At 56.1% G+C, this 17,937-nt stretch overlaps 2 protein-coding genes across 2 annotated transcripts; both read left to right on the plus strand.

Annotated features, from left to right (window-relative positions):
- The first annotated feature begins 567 nt into the window (after positions 1–567).
- PRSS36 (serine protease 36) lies at positions 568–11,425 on the plus strand. Its single transcript, XM_032842715.1, has 15 exons — positions 568–857; positions 1,155–1,190; positions 1,458–1,493; positions 1,719–1,881; positions 2,315–2,595; positions 5,230–5,396; positions 7,794–8,043; positions 8,152–8,281; positions 8,625–8,881; positions 8,964–9,127; positions 9,447–9,684; positions 9,810–9,951; positions 10,195–10,460; positions 10,536–10,657; positions 10,905–11,425. Exons 1-15 carry the CDS (start codon positions 821–823, stop codon positions 11,181–11,183), a joined length of 2,568 nt encoding a protein of 855 aa, XP_032698606.1. The 5' UTR covers positions 568–820; the 3' UTR covers positions 11,184–11,425.
- A 2,167-nt stretch (positions 11,426–13,592) lies between these two features.
- Positions 13,593–17,763, plus strand: PRSS8 (serine protease 8). Its single transcript, XM_032842714.1, has 5 exons — positions 13,593–13,955; positions 15,926–16,088; positions 16,409–16,680; positions 16,773–16,939; positions 17,058–17,763. Exons 1-5 carry the CDS (start codon positions 13,871–13,873, stop codon positions 17,364–17,366), a joined length of 996 nt encoding a protein of 331 aa, XP_032698605.1. The 5' UTR covers positions 13,593–13,870; the 3' UTR covers positions 17,367–17,763.
- Positions 17,764–17,937: the final 174 nt, after the last annotated feature.

A 17,937-nucleotide genomic window follows, 5' to 3' on the forward strand; every position in this document is an offset into this window, starting at 1 on the left:
TCTGTAAATAGTTCCTTCACTAAACTCCCCATAATTCCTCTTTGAGGCACCACATGTTTCTTAGTGGCCTCCTATTGATATACACTGAAGGGTTGAGTGACTTTCCCAGGGTCACACAAAGAATGACAACACAATGGAGACTACTCTAACACAAAAAAGGGTGGTGTCCTTCTTGGTTTTGCCAGGCTGCCCAGCCCCCATCCCCACCCCAGAATCCTTGGCCCTGCCCAACCAGACGGAATCTGTGATCCCTTTGTTGGGATGGGATTGAATTCCCTAGAGCTCCCTTCTCAGACCTGGCCAGCAACTCCAGTAACCAGAGCTGTGTGAGAAGAAAAGGCCAGGCCACTGGGGTAAGCCACACCCTGAACAGAGGAGAGGTCTCAGGTGAGTCACGCCACTGAGGGGCCACCTCCTCTGTCCCAAGGGCCTGGGCTCACCTACAGCTATGCCTCACCAAGGACCCAGTACATCAGCCTCCCAGCACCTGGCTGTCCTCTCCTTCCACCTTTGCCCACAGGGTTCGCCATTCCTCCATCCCCCACCCAACAGTGTCCTGGAGCTAGGACATCTGCCTCCCACCCCACCTTGGGCCTCCAGAGATGTGAGATGCTCACAGCGCTCTGGGTGGGGCCTTAGGCTCCCTACTTCCCCCTTCAAGCCCCAGATCCTCTCAGATTGCCAGAGATGGGCTCCAGCCAGGGAGGGTGGGGCTGGTCCTGGGACCATTGGGTGTCACAGGCTGCCTAGGCAGTGACAGAGCTGTGGCTGGGAGCAGACCTTCACCCATCTCCGTGCCTCCAGCTGACTCAAATGTGCCATGTCCCAGCACCTGCTCCTTCCACTTGTGATCCTCGGTAACTTCAGGGGACAGGAGATGGCTTTAATGGGCCTGGGTCCTAGTATCTGGGGAGTCAGAAAGCAGGACTTCTGGGTTCTGTGTGGGTAGTGGGGGTGTCAGAGGAAGGGAAGGAGGACGTCAGAAAAAGGAGGGAGTAAGGCGTCAGAAGAGAGAGGAATAGTGTATGAGAGGGGAATAGGGGCCCGAGTGTCCTGGGGAGATGGAGTAGCTGTAAAGCTTGTGGGGGAGGGGAGTCACAGAGGGCATCTCAAAGTGTAGGTCTCCAGCCTCTTTCCTGCTTCCCTCTTTCCAGCCTTCAGCGGCATCCCAGGAGCTTTCCAGGACTCAGGTAAGGCAGTCAGACTGGGGGAAATCACGTGGGAGGCATTAAAGATAGGAGGAGGGGTAGCATGGTGTTGACGGGGGGGGGGGGGGGGGGGGGGGGGGGGGGGGGGAGGGCGGGGGGGGGGGGGGGGGGGCGGGACGGGGACGCTGAAAAAGGGAACTGGGGAAGGGACCGGTAGGGCGTAAGGGATGGAGAACAGGAAGATGGAGGCTGGCAGTCTCAGGGGCTGGAAGTCACAGTACCTTCCCCTCTTTACCCTCCAACCCCCAGCTCTCAGTCCCACCCAGGAAGAACCTGATGATCTAGGTAAGGAAGAATGGGGGTTCCTCAGATCTTAAAAAAAAAAAAAAGTCTGGTTAGGTGAGGAGGGAGGTGGAAGTGTCCCGAAAATTAGCAGTGCCTACATCCTCTTGATTCTTTGTTCAAAGGGGCAAATTAAAGTCGGGTGGGAGACAGGCTTTGTCTTGAGTTGCTTGGGCCTCTGGTGTCAGGGACCCGGCAGGCTATGACCTCCATGGTACTCCATCGCAGACTGCGGTCGCCCTGAGCCTTCTGCCCGAATCGTGGGGGGCTCAGACGCGCAGCCAGGCAGCTGGCCGTGGCAGGTGAGCCTGCAACAGAGTGGGGGCCACATCTGTGGGGGCTCTCTCATCGCCCCCTCCTGGGTGCTCTCGGCTGCTCACTGTTTCGTGACGTGAGTACTCGCCCACGTCGGAACCCTCTCCAAAAGCCAAGCCCGCCCGGCAGCTTGACCCGGTGTATTCAACCGCTAACTTGGAACCGAGCTGCGCGCGTCCCCCCCCCTCCGCCCCTCTGCGGAGGTATCTTGGTTCTGAATGTGGGTGACACCGCCGGGAGACTCGTCCCACCACTTCACCAAATATCCGAATCTGAATTCCGTCTGCCCAGTATCCTCTATCCACCGCCTCAAAATCGGATCCACTCCTCCCCCTTCGGGGAACCTATCTCAACCTGGATCGCCCCAGCCCCAAATCTAGATCCGACTCCGCCCCTCCTGGGTTCCCACTAATCCCACCTTCTCCCTGGCCTCTGAGCCCCCACCCCCACGACAGTCGGCCCCCATCTTAGGGTCGACCTAATCCCCTCCTGCCTGGGCCTCGGCGCAGGAACGGGACCTTGGAGCCTGCGACCGAGTGGTCCGTACTGCTGGGCGTGCACTCCCAGGACGGGCCCCTGGACGGCGCGCACATCCGCGCGGTGGCCGCCATCCTCGTGCCGGACAACTACACCCGCGTGGAACTGGGCGCAGACCTGGCCCTGCTGCGCCTCGCCTCGCCCGCCCAGCTGGGCCCCGCGGTACGGACGGTCTGCCTGCCGCGCGCCTCGCACCGCTTCGCTCACGGCGCGGCCTGCTGGGCCACGGGCTGGGGGGACATTCAGGAAGAGGGTAAGTGAGGTGGTGGGGGAGGGGCCCGGGGAGGTGGGTAACCGGAGAGGAGGAGCCTCCGGAGCGGTCCCCTGGGCGGGACCTCGGGGCGAGTCGGAAAAGCCGCGGCCCGCGGTAAGTGGGTCCTTGGGGCTGGAGATCGGGAGGTGGAACCCACGGGGCGGGGCCCTGGGCGGGGGCCTGGAGGGCAGATTTCTGCCTGGCTGCTGCGAAGGCCTCTGCCCATCTCCGTCAATCCTCCTCCCCCAGGGCTCGCAAACTAAGACTCCGGACTCATCCACCCAGATTCCCTCCTCACCTTTCCTTCCAGATTTTTCTTTCCTTGATTTAGGATCTGACTAGGGTTCCCACCCTAGCTCTGCTATTTAAGACAAAGCACTTCACCCAATCCATTCCCTCCTCTGAAAATTGAGGAAAATAGTGCCCAGTCCATGGGGTTGTTGGGTGGATTAAATGAGAAAATCCATGTCAGGTTTATAGCACGCTGCCTAACATAGCAGTAACTCATGCACGTTAGATATTTTTGCCCTAGGCAGTCGTGCACTAGAGCATAGCATCTGGAATATCGTAAACTCATTCAGCAGATGGCTGCTTCTGCCCTCTTTTCCCCTGTTCCTCTTCCTCCCATCCTCCCCTCCCCTCACTCCTTTTCTACTTGCCCACCTCTTGTCTTCTCCCAAGTCACTCTCCTCCATTCAGTTCATCTTTCATTCATTCAACAGGTTACTTCTTGAGCACCTTCTTGGGCCAGGCACTGACTTAGGCATTAGAGATGTATCAGCGAACATAAGCAAAACTCCCTGCCTTCTCAGAGCTTAAGTTCTAGTAGGCAGACAAGCTAGAAATTCAGTAGATAAACAAACACTATGTTGGAAGGTGTGGGGGGAAATAAACCACTTTCCCATTCCTCATCATCCCTATAATCCAGTGCTACCTTTCCATGTTAGCAAGGCCCCCACAATTATTCTGCATGTGCCGTGATCAGACCTGTGTAGTGCCCAGGGCTTTGGCAAGGATGAGGAAGATGCCACAGCCTGTACTTGGAGGGGCCCCCATCAAGGGGAGAGATGACAAGAAAGGGTCATTCTGAGCACCTGGGAAGTCTGGTGATGGCCCCAGACCATCCTGACAAAGGGCACCCAGAACAGGAGATTTTTCTTTTTTTCTTTCTTTTTTTTTTTTTTTTAGATTGTATTAATTTGACAGAGAAAGAGAGTACAAGCAGGGGGAGCAGCAGGAAGAGAAGGAGATGGAGAAGCAGACTCCCTGCTCAGCAGGGAGCCTGATCTGGGGCTCGATCCCAGGACCCTGGAATCACAATCTGAGCCAAAGGCAGATGCTTAACCATCTGAGCCACCCAGGCGTCCCCAGAACAGGGGATTTCTGGGGAGGCTTTGTAAAGAGGACATAAGTTAGCATTACAGGAAAGTAGGGGGAGATGGAGGCCACTCTGGGAACCCACATGAGACATATTAATTGGAGAAGGGCCAGGTTGTGAGGCTGGAGTGGAGGGGGAAGAGGCAACAGAGGCCACAAAAGCTGCTAGGGCTGGACCATGAAAGCCTTAAGGTCAAACCGAGGGCCAGAGTACCCCCACCAGCTCCAGGACCCCTAGGACAATCCCCAAACCTCCCTGGTCGACCCTCAGGTACAGCTGCACCATCACTTGACCTTGCAGGATGCCGGGTGGGGAGGGAAGGAGCCCTGTCCACAACTCTCCCCCCACCCATTCCTGGAATCTGAGACTTTGTTTCCATCAAAGGTAGGTTCACTAGGGAAAGGGCCGAGGCCTCAGATGTAAACAGTGGGGTCCATTGATTGTTTTTGGTAAGATCAGAGCTGAGTTTTAAAAACATTCCTCTGTCAGGGGGTGCCTGGCTGGCTCAGTCAATTAAGCATCCGACTCTTGATCTCCGCTCAGATCCTGATCTCAGGGTCATGGGTTTAAGCTCCAAGTTGGGCTCCACATTGGGCGTGGAACTTATTTAAATTTTTTAAAAATTTAAAAATTAAAAAAAAAGAACATTTCTCTGTCAGCAATAAGTGAAGGGTGGGTTGGGGAATGGACCAGTAGAAGCCTAGGCCAATCATCCAGGCCCAAAGTTGTGCCTCCTGAACTAGGGCAGTTGTAGTGAAAATTCCAAGAAGTCATAAATGAGAGGTTTTCAGGACTTGGGAACTGATTGGGGAAGGGAAGCTGAGACAGGGTCAAGGATGATGCACAGACTCCATGCTTGCCAACTTGTCAACTTAGTGTGGGACCACACTAGGCTAAATGGTGTCTTTGTTGAAAGGGTTACCCTCTCAAGACTATACAACCTACACTGGGGCTCAGAGCTTAGTGATTTTAGCCCCCACATGCATCTTGTGTCATCTAGATAACTTTCTCCACTGCACAACCATCCGTGGAAGCTCTCACTGGGTTCTGGGTGAGGCAATTCCCGAGATGAGGATGTGGGAAGAACAGAGAGGAGCGGGAGGTGACAATGACTGGTTTTGAACATAGCTGGCTCGGGTGCCATGGGGCATCTAGACAGAGATGTCCAGGAGGCGCCTCAAGGGCACAACGCTGAGCTGGGGACCAGTGGACCTCATATCTGCCTCACAGCATTTGCTCTCTGGTTCTGCCTGCAGACCGCCTGCCTCTCCCGTGGGTGCTGCAGGAAGTGGAGCTGAGGCTGCTGGGAGAGGCCGCCTGTCAGTGTCTCTACAGCCGGCCCGGCCCCTTCAACCTCACTTTCCAGCTCTTGCCAGGGATGCTGTGTGCTGGCTACCCAGAGGGCCGCAGGGACACCTGCCAGGTGAGGGGAGCCCGCCGAATCTGCCCCGCAGGGCCAGGCAGAGCCCTGACCATTAGGAAACAAGAGGAATAGAGCAATCTCATCTCTCTCATATCTACAAAAAGAGGGCAAGACTGCCAGTAGATGGGATGGATGAGATTATAAGAACTCGGAGCTCAACAAGAGGCCATTGTTCCTTATGGTGGTGCAGAGGTTATATGCGCGACTCCAGAGGGAGGCAGCCTGCTGACAAGTCCAGCGCCACCGTTTATTAGCTGTGTGACCGTGGCCAAATTATTTAACCTCCATATGTCCAGACTTTCTCATCTGGAAGACGTAGGTGATAGCACTACTTACCTCATAGGATGGTTACGACGACAGCAGGAATATGTAATACTTATGACAGTGCCTTGGTCTTTAATAAGAGTTACAGTAAGTATTAGCTATTATTATTATCATCCCACATTCCAGGCCACAGCACAGCACCTGTTACTTAGTAGATATTCAGCAAATAGTTATTTTTTTCAAAAATGAATTAATCTGGAGTCCCTGGCTGGCTCAGTCCATAGAGCGGGGGACTCTTGATCTCAGGGTTGTGAGTTCAAGCCCCACGTTGGGTGTAGAGATTACTTAAAAATAAAATTGTAAAAAGTAGAAGGATTAATCCTTTATAGAAGTTCCCAGTTATCTTGCTGAAAGCCAGCACATAGTATATTTTAACCATCCTCCCCAGAAACTTTCCTCCAATGGCACATATTTCTTTTTAAGATTTATCTATTTATTTGAGAGAGTACGAGCAGGGGGAGGGAGAGGGAGAAGCAGACTCCATACTCGATCCCACCATCTTGAGATCGTGACCTGAGCCAAAATCAAGAGTCAGATGCTTTGGAGTGTCTGGACAGCTCAGTAAGTTGAGCGTCCTACTCTTGGTTTGGGCTCAGTTCATGATCTCCTGCTTGGGAGATCACCCCGAATCTGGGCTCCCTACTCAGCCGGGAGTCTGCTTCCTCTTTCCCTCTCCCTGCTCCTCCCTGAGAGTGTTTCTCTCTCTCAAATAAGTAAATGGGGCACCTGCGTGGCTTAGTCAGATAAACATCTGCCTTGGGCTCAGGTCATGATATCCAGGTCCTGGGATGGAGTCCCGCATTGGGCTCCCTGCTCAGTGGGGGGTCTGCTTCTCCCTCTCCCTCTGCTCCTCCCCCCACCCCACTCATGCTCTCTCTCGCTTTCTCTCTCTCAAATAAACAAATAGAATCTTTAAATAAATTTTTTTTTAATTCTCTAAAATAAGAAAGAGTCAGATGTTTAACTGACTGAGCCACCCAGGCGCCCCAATGGCACACATTTTTGAGGATGCTCAAGCATGCATGGTGGTGATGGGAATTTGAGCTACATAGTCTTCAGGATCCCTCCCAATTATGAGGTTCCAGAACCTATGGACGTAATCCCCTGCCTTCTTGAACAGGATTGCAAACAATTCAGATTGCTCTAAACCATGCACTATCCAGTATGCCAGTCACCAGCCACAGTAGCTAGTGAGTATTTGAAACATTTTCTGTGTGACTGAAAAATTGAATTTTAAATTTTTAGCTTAAATTTAAATTCAGATAGCCACATGTGGGTGGCATCTACCACACTGCACAGCACAGTTCTCAATGATTCCAAGCCTTCTTTGGAACCTCCTCAGGTCACAGAGATGCCTGACCCAGACTACAGAAGATGCCTTAGGAACAATGCTGCTTTAGTGTTTGTTCATTGTAGTTATCCCTGCTTACTCGCTTTCAAACTATCCCTTCTTGCTGCTTTTTTAAAAATTTTTATTTATTTATTTTAGAGATAGATAGTGACAAAGAGAGAGTGAGTGTGCAAGCAGGGTGAGGAGAAGAGGGAGAGGGACAAGCAGACTCCCCACTGAGCACAAGCCAGATCTCATGACCACCAAGATCATGACCTGAGCCAAAAACAAGAGTTGGGCGCTCCACCAACTGAGCCACCCAGGCGCCCCCTTGCTGTTTTTCTAATGGCTTATTTCTAGAAGCCTCTTCCTCCTGAAGTTGGCATCTCTGATTTACTTTAACAATTGGGTGCACTTAGAAACCCAAAACAGTGTTTATTTGAGCCATTTATTGAACAAGAATCATTTGGCACTGAACAAGACCTGCAGATCTCTGTAGAGTGGCTTTGGTGCATTAACTTTGTGCCCGTGGCTTTGGCTGCTCATCAGCCTTTCTGCCTTACAAGGCTTTCTTCTGTTTAAAGTTGTAGGGAATGCAGAGGACAAGGCTCAGAGAGGACAGATTTCTAGAATGTGGCTCTGTATTGGGCAAGAAGAAGAGGTGCAGAACCTTTGTGAGGTGACCCAGTATAAACTGGTGGGTCCCTGTGTTGATCCTGTAACACTGAATTATCTATCACCAGGGAGACTCTGGGGGTCCCCTGGTCTGTGAGGAAGGTGGCCGATGGTTCCAGGCGGGAATCACCAGCTTTGGCTTTGGCTGTGGACGAAGGAACCGTCCTGGAGTCTTCACAGCTGTGGCTCCCTACGAGGCATGGATACGGGAACGGGTGATAGGCTCAGAGCCTGGGCCTGCCTTTCCCACCCATTCCTGGGAGCCCCAGTCAGGTCCGCGGGAGCCCAGGGAAGAGAACTGCACCATTGCCCTGCCAGGTGAGGGAGCAGGACCCCTAGATGGTGGCTGGACATGAGAGATTTGAGTTGGGGTGGAAACTGCTGGGGGTCTGGGAGGCCCCCTGACTCAGGCCTCTCACCCCTCAGAGTGCGGGAAGGCCCCAAGGCCAGGGGCCTGGCCCTGGGAGGCCCAGGTGATGGTGCCAGGATCCAGACCCTGCCGTGGGGCGCTGGTGTCTGAAAGCTGGGTCTTGGCACCTGCCAGCTGCTTTCTGGAGTGAGTGAAAACCCAGTCCCAGACATACTCTTGCCCGACCCCCCCCCCACTGGCCTGAGACATTATCTCCCTGACCCTGGCCCTTCCCTTGTGTGGGGTGGGAGTAGAGGTGGAGGGGCGCAATGGTCTGGAGCACGGGGTCTCACTGGCAGGTGTAGGACCAGCTTGCAAAGCAGGGTCCATGTCTACTGGGGACGAGTAGGAGGTAGTATAGGTTCGATCCAGGACGCTGGGTTCTCAGTACACAGTTCTCTGGAAATCCAAAGTCCAAGCCAGAGGTGCGTGGCTTTTGAGCTGAGTGTGCAGGATCCAGCCCACGTCCCCAGTTTCCCCCATCCCGCAGCCCCATCAGCCCAGACAGCTCGCCCAGCGACCTGGACAGCTGGCGCGTGCTGCTGCCCTCGCGTCCGCGCGCAGAGCTGGTGGCGCGCCTCGTGCCGCACGAGAATGCCTCGTGGGACGACGCCTCGGACCTGGCGCTGCTGCAGCTGCGAGCGCCCGTGAACCTCAGCACCGCCCCGCGGCCAGTGTGCCTACCTCAACCAGAACACTATTTCCTGCCCAGGAGCCGCTGCCGCCTGGCTCTCTGGGGTCGCGGAGGTGAGCTGGGGGCCCGCGCGCGGCCGGACGGAGTCGGGTGGGACTCCTCCGCACCGCGGGCTCCCTTTCTCCTCCCTCCCAGAACTCTCTGCCGGCCCCAACGCACAGCTTGAGGCGGAGCTGTTGAGCGGCTGGTGGTGTCACTGCCTGTACGGCCGCCAGGGGGCGTCGGTGCCGCCGCCGGGAGACCCGCCGCACACGCTGTGCCCCGCCTACCAGGAGGAGGAGGAGGCGGGCCGCTGTTGGGTGAGTGACGGGGGCGGGGCTGGCGGGGCCGGGGCGGAGATTAAGGCGGGTCCTGAAGGTTCTGGGGGCGGAGTCTGGCCCTTGAGGACTCTTGGAAGGGCCCTGGGATGGGCCCTGGGGGATGTCTGGCCTTCTTGCTACCCCTAGTTTAAAGAGGATCCTAAAGTGAGGGCTGACTTAGACAGATTAGTACTGGAGCCTGGCTGGGAGGAGGGGGGACTTGTTATGCCTGAGTACGGGGAAAGATAGTGGAGTACAGAAAAGCCCCAGGACCTTTGAGAACCGCTTGCTTACCATCGCTCCCACACTGTTGCTGCAGAACTACTCTCACTGGAGCCTTCTGTGTCAGGAGGAGGGGACCTGGTTCCTAGCCGGAATCAGCGATCTCTCCAGTGGCTGCCTACGTCCCAGAGTCTTCTACCCGCTGCAGATCCATGGCCCATGGATCAGCCATGTGACTCGGGGAGCCTACCTCGAAGACCAGCTGACCTGGGACTGGGGTCCTGAAGGGGAGGAGACTGAGACACAGACTTGTCCCCCCACCACAGAACATGGTGGTGAGGGCTCAAAGTCTCCTTAGGGCTTTGGGACTTAGAGGCTCCTACATGGGCTGAGATCCATGAGAGTGTCTTCAGGGTTCAGCTGTGGAGCCCCCACTTAAGTGGACATCTCCTCTCCCTAGCCTGTGGCCTGAGACCAGAGCCCGCTGTGATGGGGGTCCTGTGGCCCTGGCTGGCAGAGGTGCATGTAGCTGGAGTTCGAGTCTGCACTGGGATCCTCGTGGCCCCAGGCTGGGTCCTGGCAGCCACTCACTGTGTCCTCAGGTGGGTCTCACCCATCTCTTGGACAAGAGGGGAAAATTGAGATGGGCAAAAGGAATCTTAAAATAGTGGGATATTCTCTCTTTAAGGTTCTCACAGTACAGGGAATTGCAACAAGTGTTTTGAGATTGAAGAGAGATTTGGAAGGAGGAATCATGAATGGAGTGACCTTGGAGTTCATTCTGCCCTGTCCCCTACACTACAGGACTGGGGGAGGAGGTGACGTTGGGCTTTTTTTTCCAACAGGCCAGGCTCTACAACCGTCCCTTATATTGAAGTATACCTGGGCCGGGCAGGGGCCATCCCCCTCCCACAGGGCCACCAGGTATCCCGGTTGGTCATCAGCATCCGCCTGCCCCGGCACCTGGGACTTCACCCCGCCTTGGCCCTCCTGGAGCTGAGCTCCCGGGTGGAGCCCTCCCCATCAGCCTTGCCCATCTGCCTTCACCCAGGGGGTGTCCCCCTGGGGGCCAGATGTTGGGTCCTGGGCTGGAAGAACTCCCGGGACCGAGGTGAGAGCCCAGGGTCCTGGGGGTGAGAAGTGACTGAAGGCCAGAAATCCTGTGACAACTCTCTCTCCTCTCTAGTCCCTGTGGCTGCAGCTGTCTCCATCTTGATGCCTCGACTCTGTCACTGTCTCTATCAGGGCGTTCTGCCCTCTGGGACTCTCTGTGTTCTGTATTCAGAAGGTCAGGAGGACAGATGTGAGGTAAAGGGAGGGGAGAGGTGGTGCTGGGCAACCAGGTCCTAGAGAGAGAATGGGGTTGGAATTCTTGAGTGCTGAGCCCCAAGTGGGAAGAAGCAGCGCTTCCTTGCCAGACTTCAGAGAGAGACTGGGGCCAGGAAGCCTAAGGATGGGGACAAGCAGTGCTTTGTAGCTGGACTCTAATAAGGGGCAGGGAATCAGGAGGAAGAAAGAGTAAGAGACCCTTTGGGATTTGACTCTGATACCGCAGGTGACCTCAGCACCTCCACTCCTGTGCCAGACTGAGGAGGGCTCCTGGGTCCTCATGGGCATGGCTGTTCGAGGGAGCCGGGAGCTGTTTGCTGCCATTGCCCCTGAAGAGGCCTGGATCTCCCAGACAGTGGAGGAGGCCCATTTTCTGCCTCCCAGTGGCTACCCCTATTGGCCCCCAGAAGGCAGCAATCTCTGTCCCCCCGACATGGCCAGGGCCTCAGGCTCCCCTCAGGCTGCCCTATTCCTGCTGCTACTAAGCCCCCTGATCCATGGCTGAAGGAGCAGGGGTCTCTGGCCGCTCAACCTTCCCCTCCCCCCCACTCCCTCCTGCCTTCCACTTCCCGCCCAGTAGGGCTGGAATGTGGCCCAACCGGCTTTGTTCCCTCTCCGGAACCTCCAGAGCGCCCCACCCACCTGGGCTGCAGCGGCTTTGGATAATTGGGTCCCAGTGCCCGGCTATTTCGGGCATGGGAATCCTTGGGGGCAGCGGGAAGCGGACAATAAAGGTGTAAACACAGACACGTGGCCTTGTGGCATGGCTAGGGGCAGGCCGAGGGGCTGGGGGAAGCCCAAGAATAGGGCCCATCCCTTCTGGGCCTCTGTGAGTCAGGCCTTGGGCTCCCAGGAAATGTGTCCCTGATAACGTGGCAGCTGCCCCTCATTCCTGCCCCAGGGCGGGGGAGGTGGGGTGGCAGCTGGGTGTGTGTCACCTCCCCAGTGGAATCAGCATCCCTAGCACCTGCCAGACACCTCAGCCCTAGCTCAGACCCTACTGCCCTTGCCCCGCCTCCCAGAGCAAGGATTGAGGGTGAGGGTTGAGGAAGGGTCACAGTCTGGGAGTCCAGGGTCTACCATATTCTATATCCACAGACAGCTGCCCTCTCATATACACCCCCAGAGTGTGCACCCTCCAGGGTCCCCAGTTCACACATGACATGTCCTTCAATGGTCCCCCATTTTTATATCCTGCTCAGTGTCCCCAGAGTTAGGGCACCATCATGCATCCTTGGGTGTACATCCCACTCCCTCTCCCTTCATTTTTTGAAAGATTTTATTTATTTATTTGAGATAGAGAATGAAAGAGAGAGCAAGGGAGGTGGGGGCAGAGGCAGAGAGAGAAGCAGGCTCCATCCCAGTACCCCGGGATCATGACCAGAGCCAAAGCCAGACGCCTAACCAACCTAGCCTCCCAGGCGTCCCCTCTCACCCACCATTTATTAGTGCCCCTCCCTGTGTGAATTCAACCACATTCCCTGCTAATTACGAAGTCAGGGGGTCTGGGGTCTGATAGATCAGCCCCTGAAGTGCTCCCAAGGCAAAAGGGGGCACATATGGACACCCATGGCTGGGGATTTGGAAAGGGTCACAGAAGAGGTGATGTCTGAGTGCAGAAAAGGGACAAATGGAGACCTGGGGAAAGAGGAGTGCTTGGCGTGGAAGCCAGCTGATGAGGGTAGCAGAGGGGTCCCCTCTGGGGCTGGAGTCACCATCTCTGGGTTGAGTGGGCAGAGAATAGGGGAGGGGAAGTGGGAGGTTCTTGGGAGATTAAGGAGCTGGACAGAGGTTCTTAAAGAACCGGGCTTATCATTAGCTGCCAGATCCCAAAGAGAGTATTACCTCCCCACCCGGGTCCTGTACCCAGACAGTCCCCCATATGCCATCCCCCACAAACATTTCATACACCCACCCTCTACCCAAACCCACCACAGTGTCCAATGTTGCTCCCTCCTCCCCAGCAATTAGCCTCTAGCCCCTCACCCACTCTAGGAATTCCCTGCCTTCCAGGAGGGGCCCTGAAGTTTTGGCTAAGAGGTCCCATATAGAAAGTAGGCGGGGGAGTGGGCCTCTATTTTTCTGAGGCTTGAAGCCAACATACATCCCAGTTGCCCACAGACCCATAAGGGTCAGAGGATGAACCTGACCCCCAAACTGGTCCCATGGACCTCCGTCATGTGAGCCTGTGCCACCTGTTTCCTCCACCTGAGAAGGTTTTCCCTGGATTGCCCTTCTCCTCTACCTGCCTTGACACCTTCCCAGAGCCCCTCCAGCCTTCCTGAGGAGTCCTTCTTGATGTGAACCTATGTCAAAATTCTGTGAACAGGCCCCCAGAGCCCCCATTCTTCTTTACCATAGTGCCTGGCTTGAAATTATTCCATAATTTCTGTGTGATTATTTGATTCAGAACTGTCATCCTATTTCACGGGGAGCTCAGCGAAGGCAGAGATGGTGTCTGTTTTTGTCTCCTGTGCCTGGAACATAGTAGGCCCTGGGGAAATATCTGTAAGATGACTGGCTCTGCCATCCCACTCAGCACACCTCACCGCACACAGGTGACGCGCAGACTCTACAGAGGGGCCTGAAATGGCCAGCCTGGAGCAGCCCCAGGTGTCCTGGGCTTGGTCACCAGGCCTAAGGAGGGAAAAAAGGTCAGAACCACAACCGCCCCAGGACAACCAAGGCTGGGCCAGGCCCTGGGGGACATAACTGGTCTGAGAGCTTGCAAGACCTGGGACAGAGGGCAGTGGGGTCACATTCTAGGGAGTCTATCAGGGATTTGTGCGCGCGTGCGCACAGAAACACACACAGAGAGCCTGGGGGTCTGGGAGGGCTTAGGACTCTGTTACCAGGAAAAGCTGGTGGAGCTAAGCAAGAAGGGCGGGGCTAGGGGAGGGGCAGGCACAGGTAGGTGCCCTTCCCCAGGGATCCGCGCTCTGGAAGGTCTCTACGTAGCCAGGCCCCGCTGGAGACGTGTCCTCTAGGCGGGCTGCGCAGACCCCAGCGTCTCCCTTTGTGCCTTATCCCTGACTTGGAAGCTAGCCTTGGACGTCTCTTCCCCCTTCGCAGCTCGAATTCCAAGATCCCTTCCCTCTGGGGCCGATACCTGGAACTTGTCTTTGAAACCAGCCCTAGGTACCTTCCCTTCGCGTGCCTGGTGTCTCTCCCCAGGGGCCCTGGTCCTGGGCCATGGCCCACAGGGCAGGCCTGGGGCCTGGGTGGCTGGGGGCTGTGGCCATTCTGCTTTTTCTTGGATTATTCCAGTCCGGACTTGGTGAGTATTTGCATCGGTCAGAGTGTGGGGCCCGGGGGAGGGGTGGTGGACATAAGCAGAGGTTATAACACTTTTCTGGGCACATCCCTTATCCTGGGCTCAGGAACGCCCGGCTTCAACCTCCCTAGATCTGGGCCTCCCCCTTCCCTTCAGCTTTGGCCTCCTGAGGGGCACAGGGTGAGGGACAATCCTCTGGAGAAGTGGCAGGTGCTGAGGGGTCAGGGACCTCTAGTCTTTCCTGTTTCCCTTCCCTCTTTCTCTCCTCCAGGGGCTGATGGGGATGAAGGTGAGGGTTGTGTGGGGGAGGGGAAACGAAGGGGACTTGGATTCAGATTCCAATGGAATGTTTCCTGAGTGCCTGACCCCCTCTCCCTGGAGGGCCGTTTTACCCACCCTTATTGCCTTATGTAAATCCTCCCATTAGTACAGGAGATGGGGATTATAGCCCTCATTCCATGGAGAAAGAAACTGAGGTACTGAGAAGTGACTTGCCCAAGAGCACACAGCCAGTCGGAGGCATAGCTGGGATTTTATTTTATTTATTATTATTTTTTTAATTTACTTGACAGAGTTCACAAGTAGGCAGAGAGGCAGGCAGAGAGAGAGGAAGGGAAGCAGGCTCCCCGTAAGCAGAGAGCCCGATGCGGGGCTCGATCCCAGGACTCTGGGATCATGACCTGAGCCGAAAGCAGAGGCCCAACCCACTGAGCCACCCAGGCACCCCGATAGCTGGGATTTTAGACCCAGGTCTGACTCCAAAGGTACGACCTTTGCGGAAAACCAACCAAGGGTTACTTCCTGGCAAGGCACACGACCCGACTCTGAGTCTGGTTTTCACGCCCAGCCTCACCGCATACTGCTGGCTGTGTATTCTTGGCCAGTCCTCTTGCCTCAAAAATGAAGTCGATGTTGGTTGTCTCCCGCAGCCCAGTGAGGACTCAGGGACATAAAGGAAGTGAAAGCCCTCTCGCAGCCCAGTGAGGTGCTTGATCAGCTACTAGATAGTAACTATTGTCGTTATGATGAGGGCAGGAGGAGGAGCTTGGCTGGACAGTTTCGCTGTACCAGGCAAGGTGACTTTGTGATGGGCTGTTGGGTCCGGCTCCAATTGGCCATAGCCTCAGTGGGGGTGAGGCTGTCCTGGAAACAAGATGTTCCAGGTGGGAGTCCAGTTGTTTGGTCAACACATATCCATGACTCCAGCTGTGTGCGTGCCCAACCCTGGACTGGGCCCAGGGGACAAGGAGATCTGCTCCAGTCCCTGTCACTAGGGAATGCCCGGACTGGGGACAGCTGAAACAGAGTCGCAGACACCAGCACCACCGTTGTGTGATTGGACAGTGTTGGGGGAGGCATGCACCCCCCCCACTCCCCCACCCCCCTGTGCCAAGAGCTGCCAGCATCGTCCAACTCAGCCTGCCCAGTCAGGAGAGGCTGACATTTGAATCACCTCCATAGGCAAATAGGTTTGCTGAGCTGAGAAGGGATGCGGAAAGGTATGCCCGAGCGCCAGAGTGACCTGGATAAGCAAAGGTCTAGAGGCAAACAAGTGTGTTGCCCAGTGTGTGTGGCAGGAAGTGTCCCGAGGGATGGCTAGAGTAGGTGGTAGTGTCATGGAAGGTCTGGAATGTATCTTAAGAGCAGTGAGGAGCCAGGAAAGGATTTCAGCTGAGGTGTGACCTAATCACATTTGTCATTTATAAAGATCTTCTGACTTGTGAGGAGTGGACGGAAGGTAGGACCTGAGAGAAAGGAAGCTGGATGAAACCCGGTTAGGTAATGAGGATGGTAAGGGGGCAGAACTAACCATGCCCACTGAGCAGTGGGACGGGGACAAACAGGTGGCTGGCTCCTGTGAACTCACTTCCCAAGCTCCAAAACAGATTGTCGCGACGTGGCAGGCCCGAGGAACCTGATGTAGGGGGTGCACCCCAGAAGGACCTGACCCCTTCCCCTTCCTTTCTGGACAGCTTCCTGTGGTGTGACCTTCCAAGCACGCATCACTGGTGGTAGTGGCGCAGACGCCGGCCAGTGGCCCTGGCAGGTCAGCATTACCTACGATGGCACCCACGTGTGTGGCGGTTCTCTCGTGTCTGAGCAGTGGGTGCTCTCCGCCGCTCACTGCTTCCCAAGGTACCGGGCTGGGCAGAGGGCAGCTGGGCAGGGAGTCAAAAGTGGGCTAAGGTCAAAGTTGAGGGATCAATCTAGGCCAGAGGTTGGGATGCTTGGGTTGGGTCTAGGGGTAGCAATAATGAAGTCTGAAAGGATGTGTCAGGAGTGAAAGTCAGGTCACAGGTCATAGGTCACAGGATAAAACTAATACACAGTTCAGGATCTAAAATGCCCTTCATTTGGGAACAGAACTTGGGGTTGGTTGGAACAGGGATCCCTACCAGGGATCAGGGAACTAGGAGAGATCTCCTGGGTCCCAGTCTTGGCCCCTCTGCCTGCAGGGAGCACCTCAGGGAAGACTATGAAGTAAAGCTGGGGGCCCACCAGCTGGACTCCTACAGTTCTGAGGCCGAGGTCCGCACCGTGGCCCAGGTCATCCCCCACTCCAGCTACCGCCAGGAGGGCTCCCAGGGTGACATCGCACTCCTCCGGCTCAATAGGCCCGTCACCTTCTCCCGCCACATCCGGCCCATCTGCCTCCCTGCGGCCAACGCCTCCTTCCCCAATGGCCTCCAGTGCACTGTCACTGGATGGGGCCACGTGGCGCCCTCAGGTGAGGTGGGCGCAGACCTCTAGAGGCATGCGTGGGGGGTGCACCTGACTCAGGGGTAGGAGGCCCCAGGCGAGCATCTTTTGCTCCCACAGTGAGCCTCCTGGCACCCCGGCAGCTACAGCAACTTGAGGTGCCACTGATCAGCCGTGAGACGTGTAAGTGCCTATACAACATTGGCGCCAAGCCCGAGGAGCCCCACAGCATCCAGCAGGACATGGTGTGTGCCGGCTACGTGAAGGGGGGCAAAGATGCCTGCCAGGTAAATGCAGGGGGTCCTGGGAGACAAGTGCCTCTTAGCAGATGAGGGTCGGCATGTCTGGCGGGGCTGACCTGAGGTCCCAGGGCTTCATCCTAACAGTCACTCTATTTCTTTTCAGGGAGACTCTGGGGGCCCACTCTCCTGCCCTGTGGGGGGCCTCTGGTACCTGGCAGGCATCGTGAGCTGGGGGGATGCCTGTGGGGCCCCCAACAGGCCTGGTGTGTACACTCTGACCTCCAGCTATGCCTCCTGGATTCACTATCACGTGACAGAGCTCCAGCCTCGTGTGGTGCCCCATGTGGAGGAGTCCCAGCCTGACGGCCATCTCTGTGTCAACCATCAGGCCTTCAGCTCAGCCCCAGTCCGGGGCTTATTGGGGCTCATCCTTCTGCTGCCATTAGGCCTGACCCTGGGCCTCATCTGCTAAGCGGGTCATCCTGGGAGCTGACCCTGCTTCCTGGACTTCCACACTGTACCCGAGGACAGACACCTGGCCCAGGAATGGACCTGGCCCTTTCCTTACATCTTCTGGGCCTGGGGACTGGCTGGAGCCACTCCTTCCTCCCCGGACCTGCAGGAGTCCCCTCTTCTGGGTCTGTTCTTTGGGACTACAACCCACAGTCAGGTGGTTTCCCACCTGTGGTATTGGCTAGAACCTCTGTCCACCTTCACCTGCTGGTTGGACTCCTATGGAGCCCCTGAGGACCCTTAACGATGAAAATGAGCCCTGACTCCCCGCTTTGTTTCCAGAAGACGGGGCACCTGCCTAGCCAGTTGCTGCCGGAGGGCCGGCTCCAGCACCGGGAGCACTCCATCTGCCTGACGAGCCCTGTCACTTCCCCCTCTTCTTGTCTCCTGAGCTGGGGCTGCCTCTGGGCGGCATGTTCTCAAGAACAGAAAAGGCCCTAATCTTGCCCCATCGGCTGCCATGCCCTCCTTGAACCTCGACTTCTAGACTCCGGAGGACTGAGCCCCCACCGGAACTGGACTTGGGCTTG

Source organism: Lontra canadensis, unplaced genomic scaffold (genome assembly GCF_010015895.1).
Source record: "Lontra canadensis isolate GAN:19392208 unplaced genomic scaffold, GSC_riverotter_1.0 scaffold132, whole genome shotgun sequence".
Lineage (NCBI taxonomy): Eukaryota > Metazoa > Chordata > Mammalia > Carnivora > Mustelidae > Lontra > Lontra canadensis.

Excerpts from the sequence above, each read along its gene's own strand:
- PRSS8 (XM_032842714.1), top strand. The coding sequence starts at position 13,871 with ATGGCCCACAGGGCAGGCCTGGGGCCTGGGTGGCTGGGGGCTGTGGCC. Across the intron at positions 13,956-15,925 it reads ATTATTCCAGTCCGGACTTG|CTTCCTGTGGTGTGACCTTC; the intron begins GTGAGTATTTGC and ends CTTTCTGGACAG. Across the intron at positions 16,089-16,408 it reads GCCGCTCACTGCTTCCCAAG|GGAGCACCTCAGGGAAGACT; the intron begins GTACCGGGCTGG and ends CTCTGCCTGCAG.
- PRSS36 (XM_032842715.1), top strand. The coding sequence starts at position 821 with ATGTCCCAGCACCTGCTCCTTCCACTTGTGATCCTCG. Across the intron at positions 1,191-1,457 it reads AGGAGCTTTCCAGGACTCAG|CTCTCAGTCCCACCCAGGAA; the intron begins GTAAGGCAGTCA and ends TCCAACCCCCAG. Across the intron at positions 1,882-2,314 it reads GCTGCTCACTGTTTCGTGAC|GAACGGGACCTTGGAGCCTG; the intron begins GTGAGTACTCGC and ends GCCTCGGCGCAG.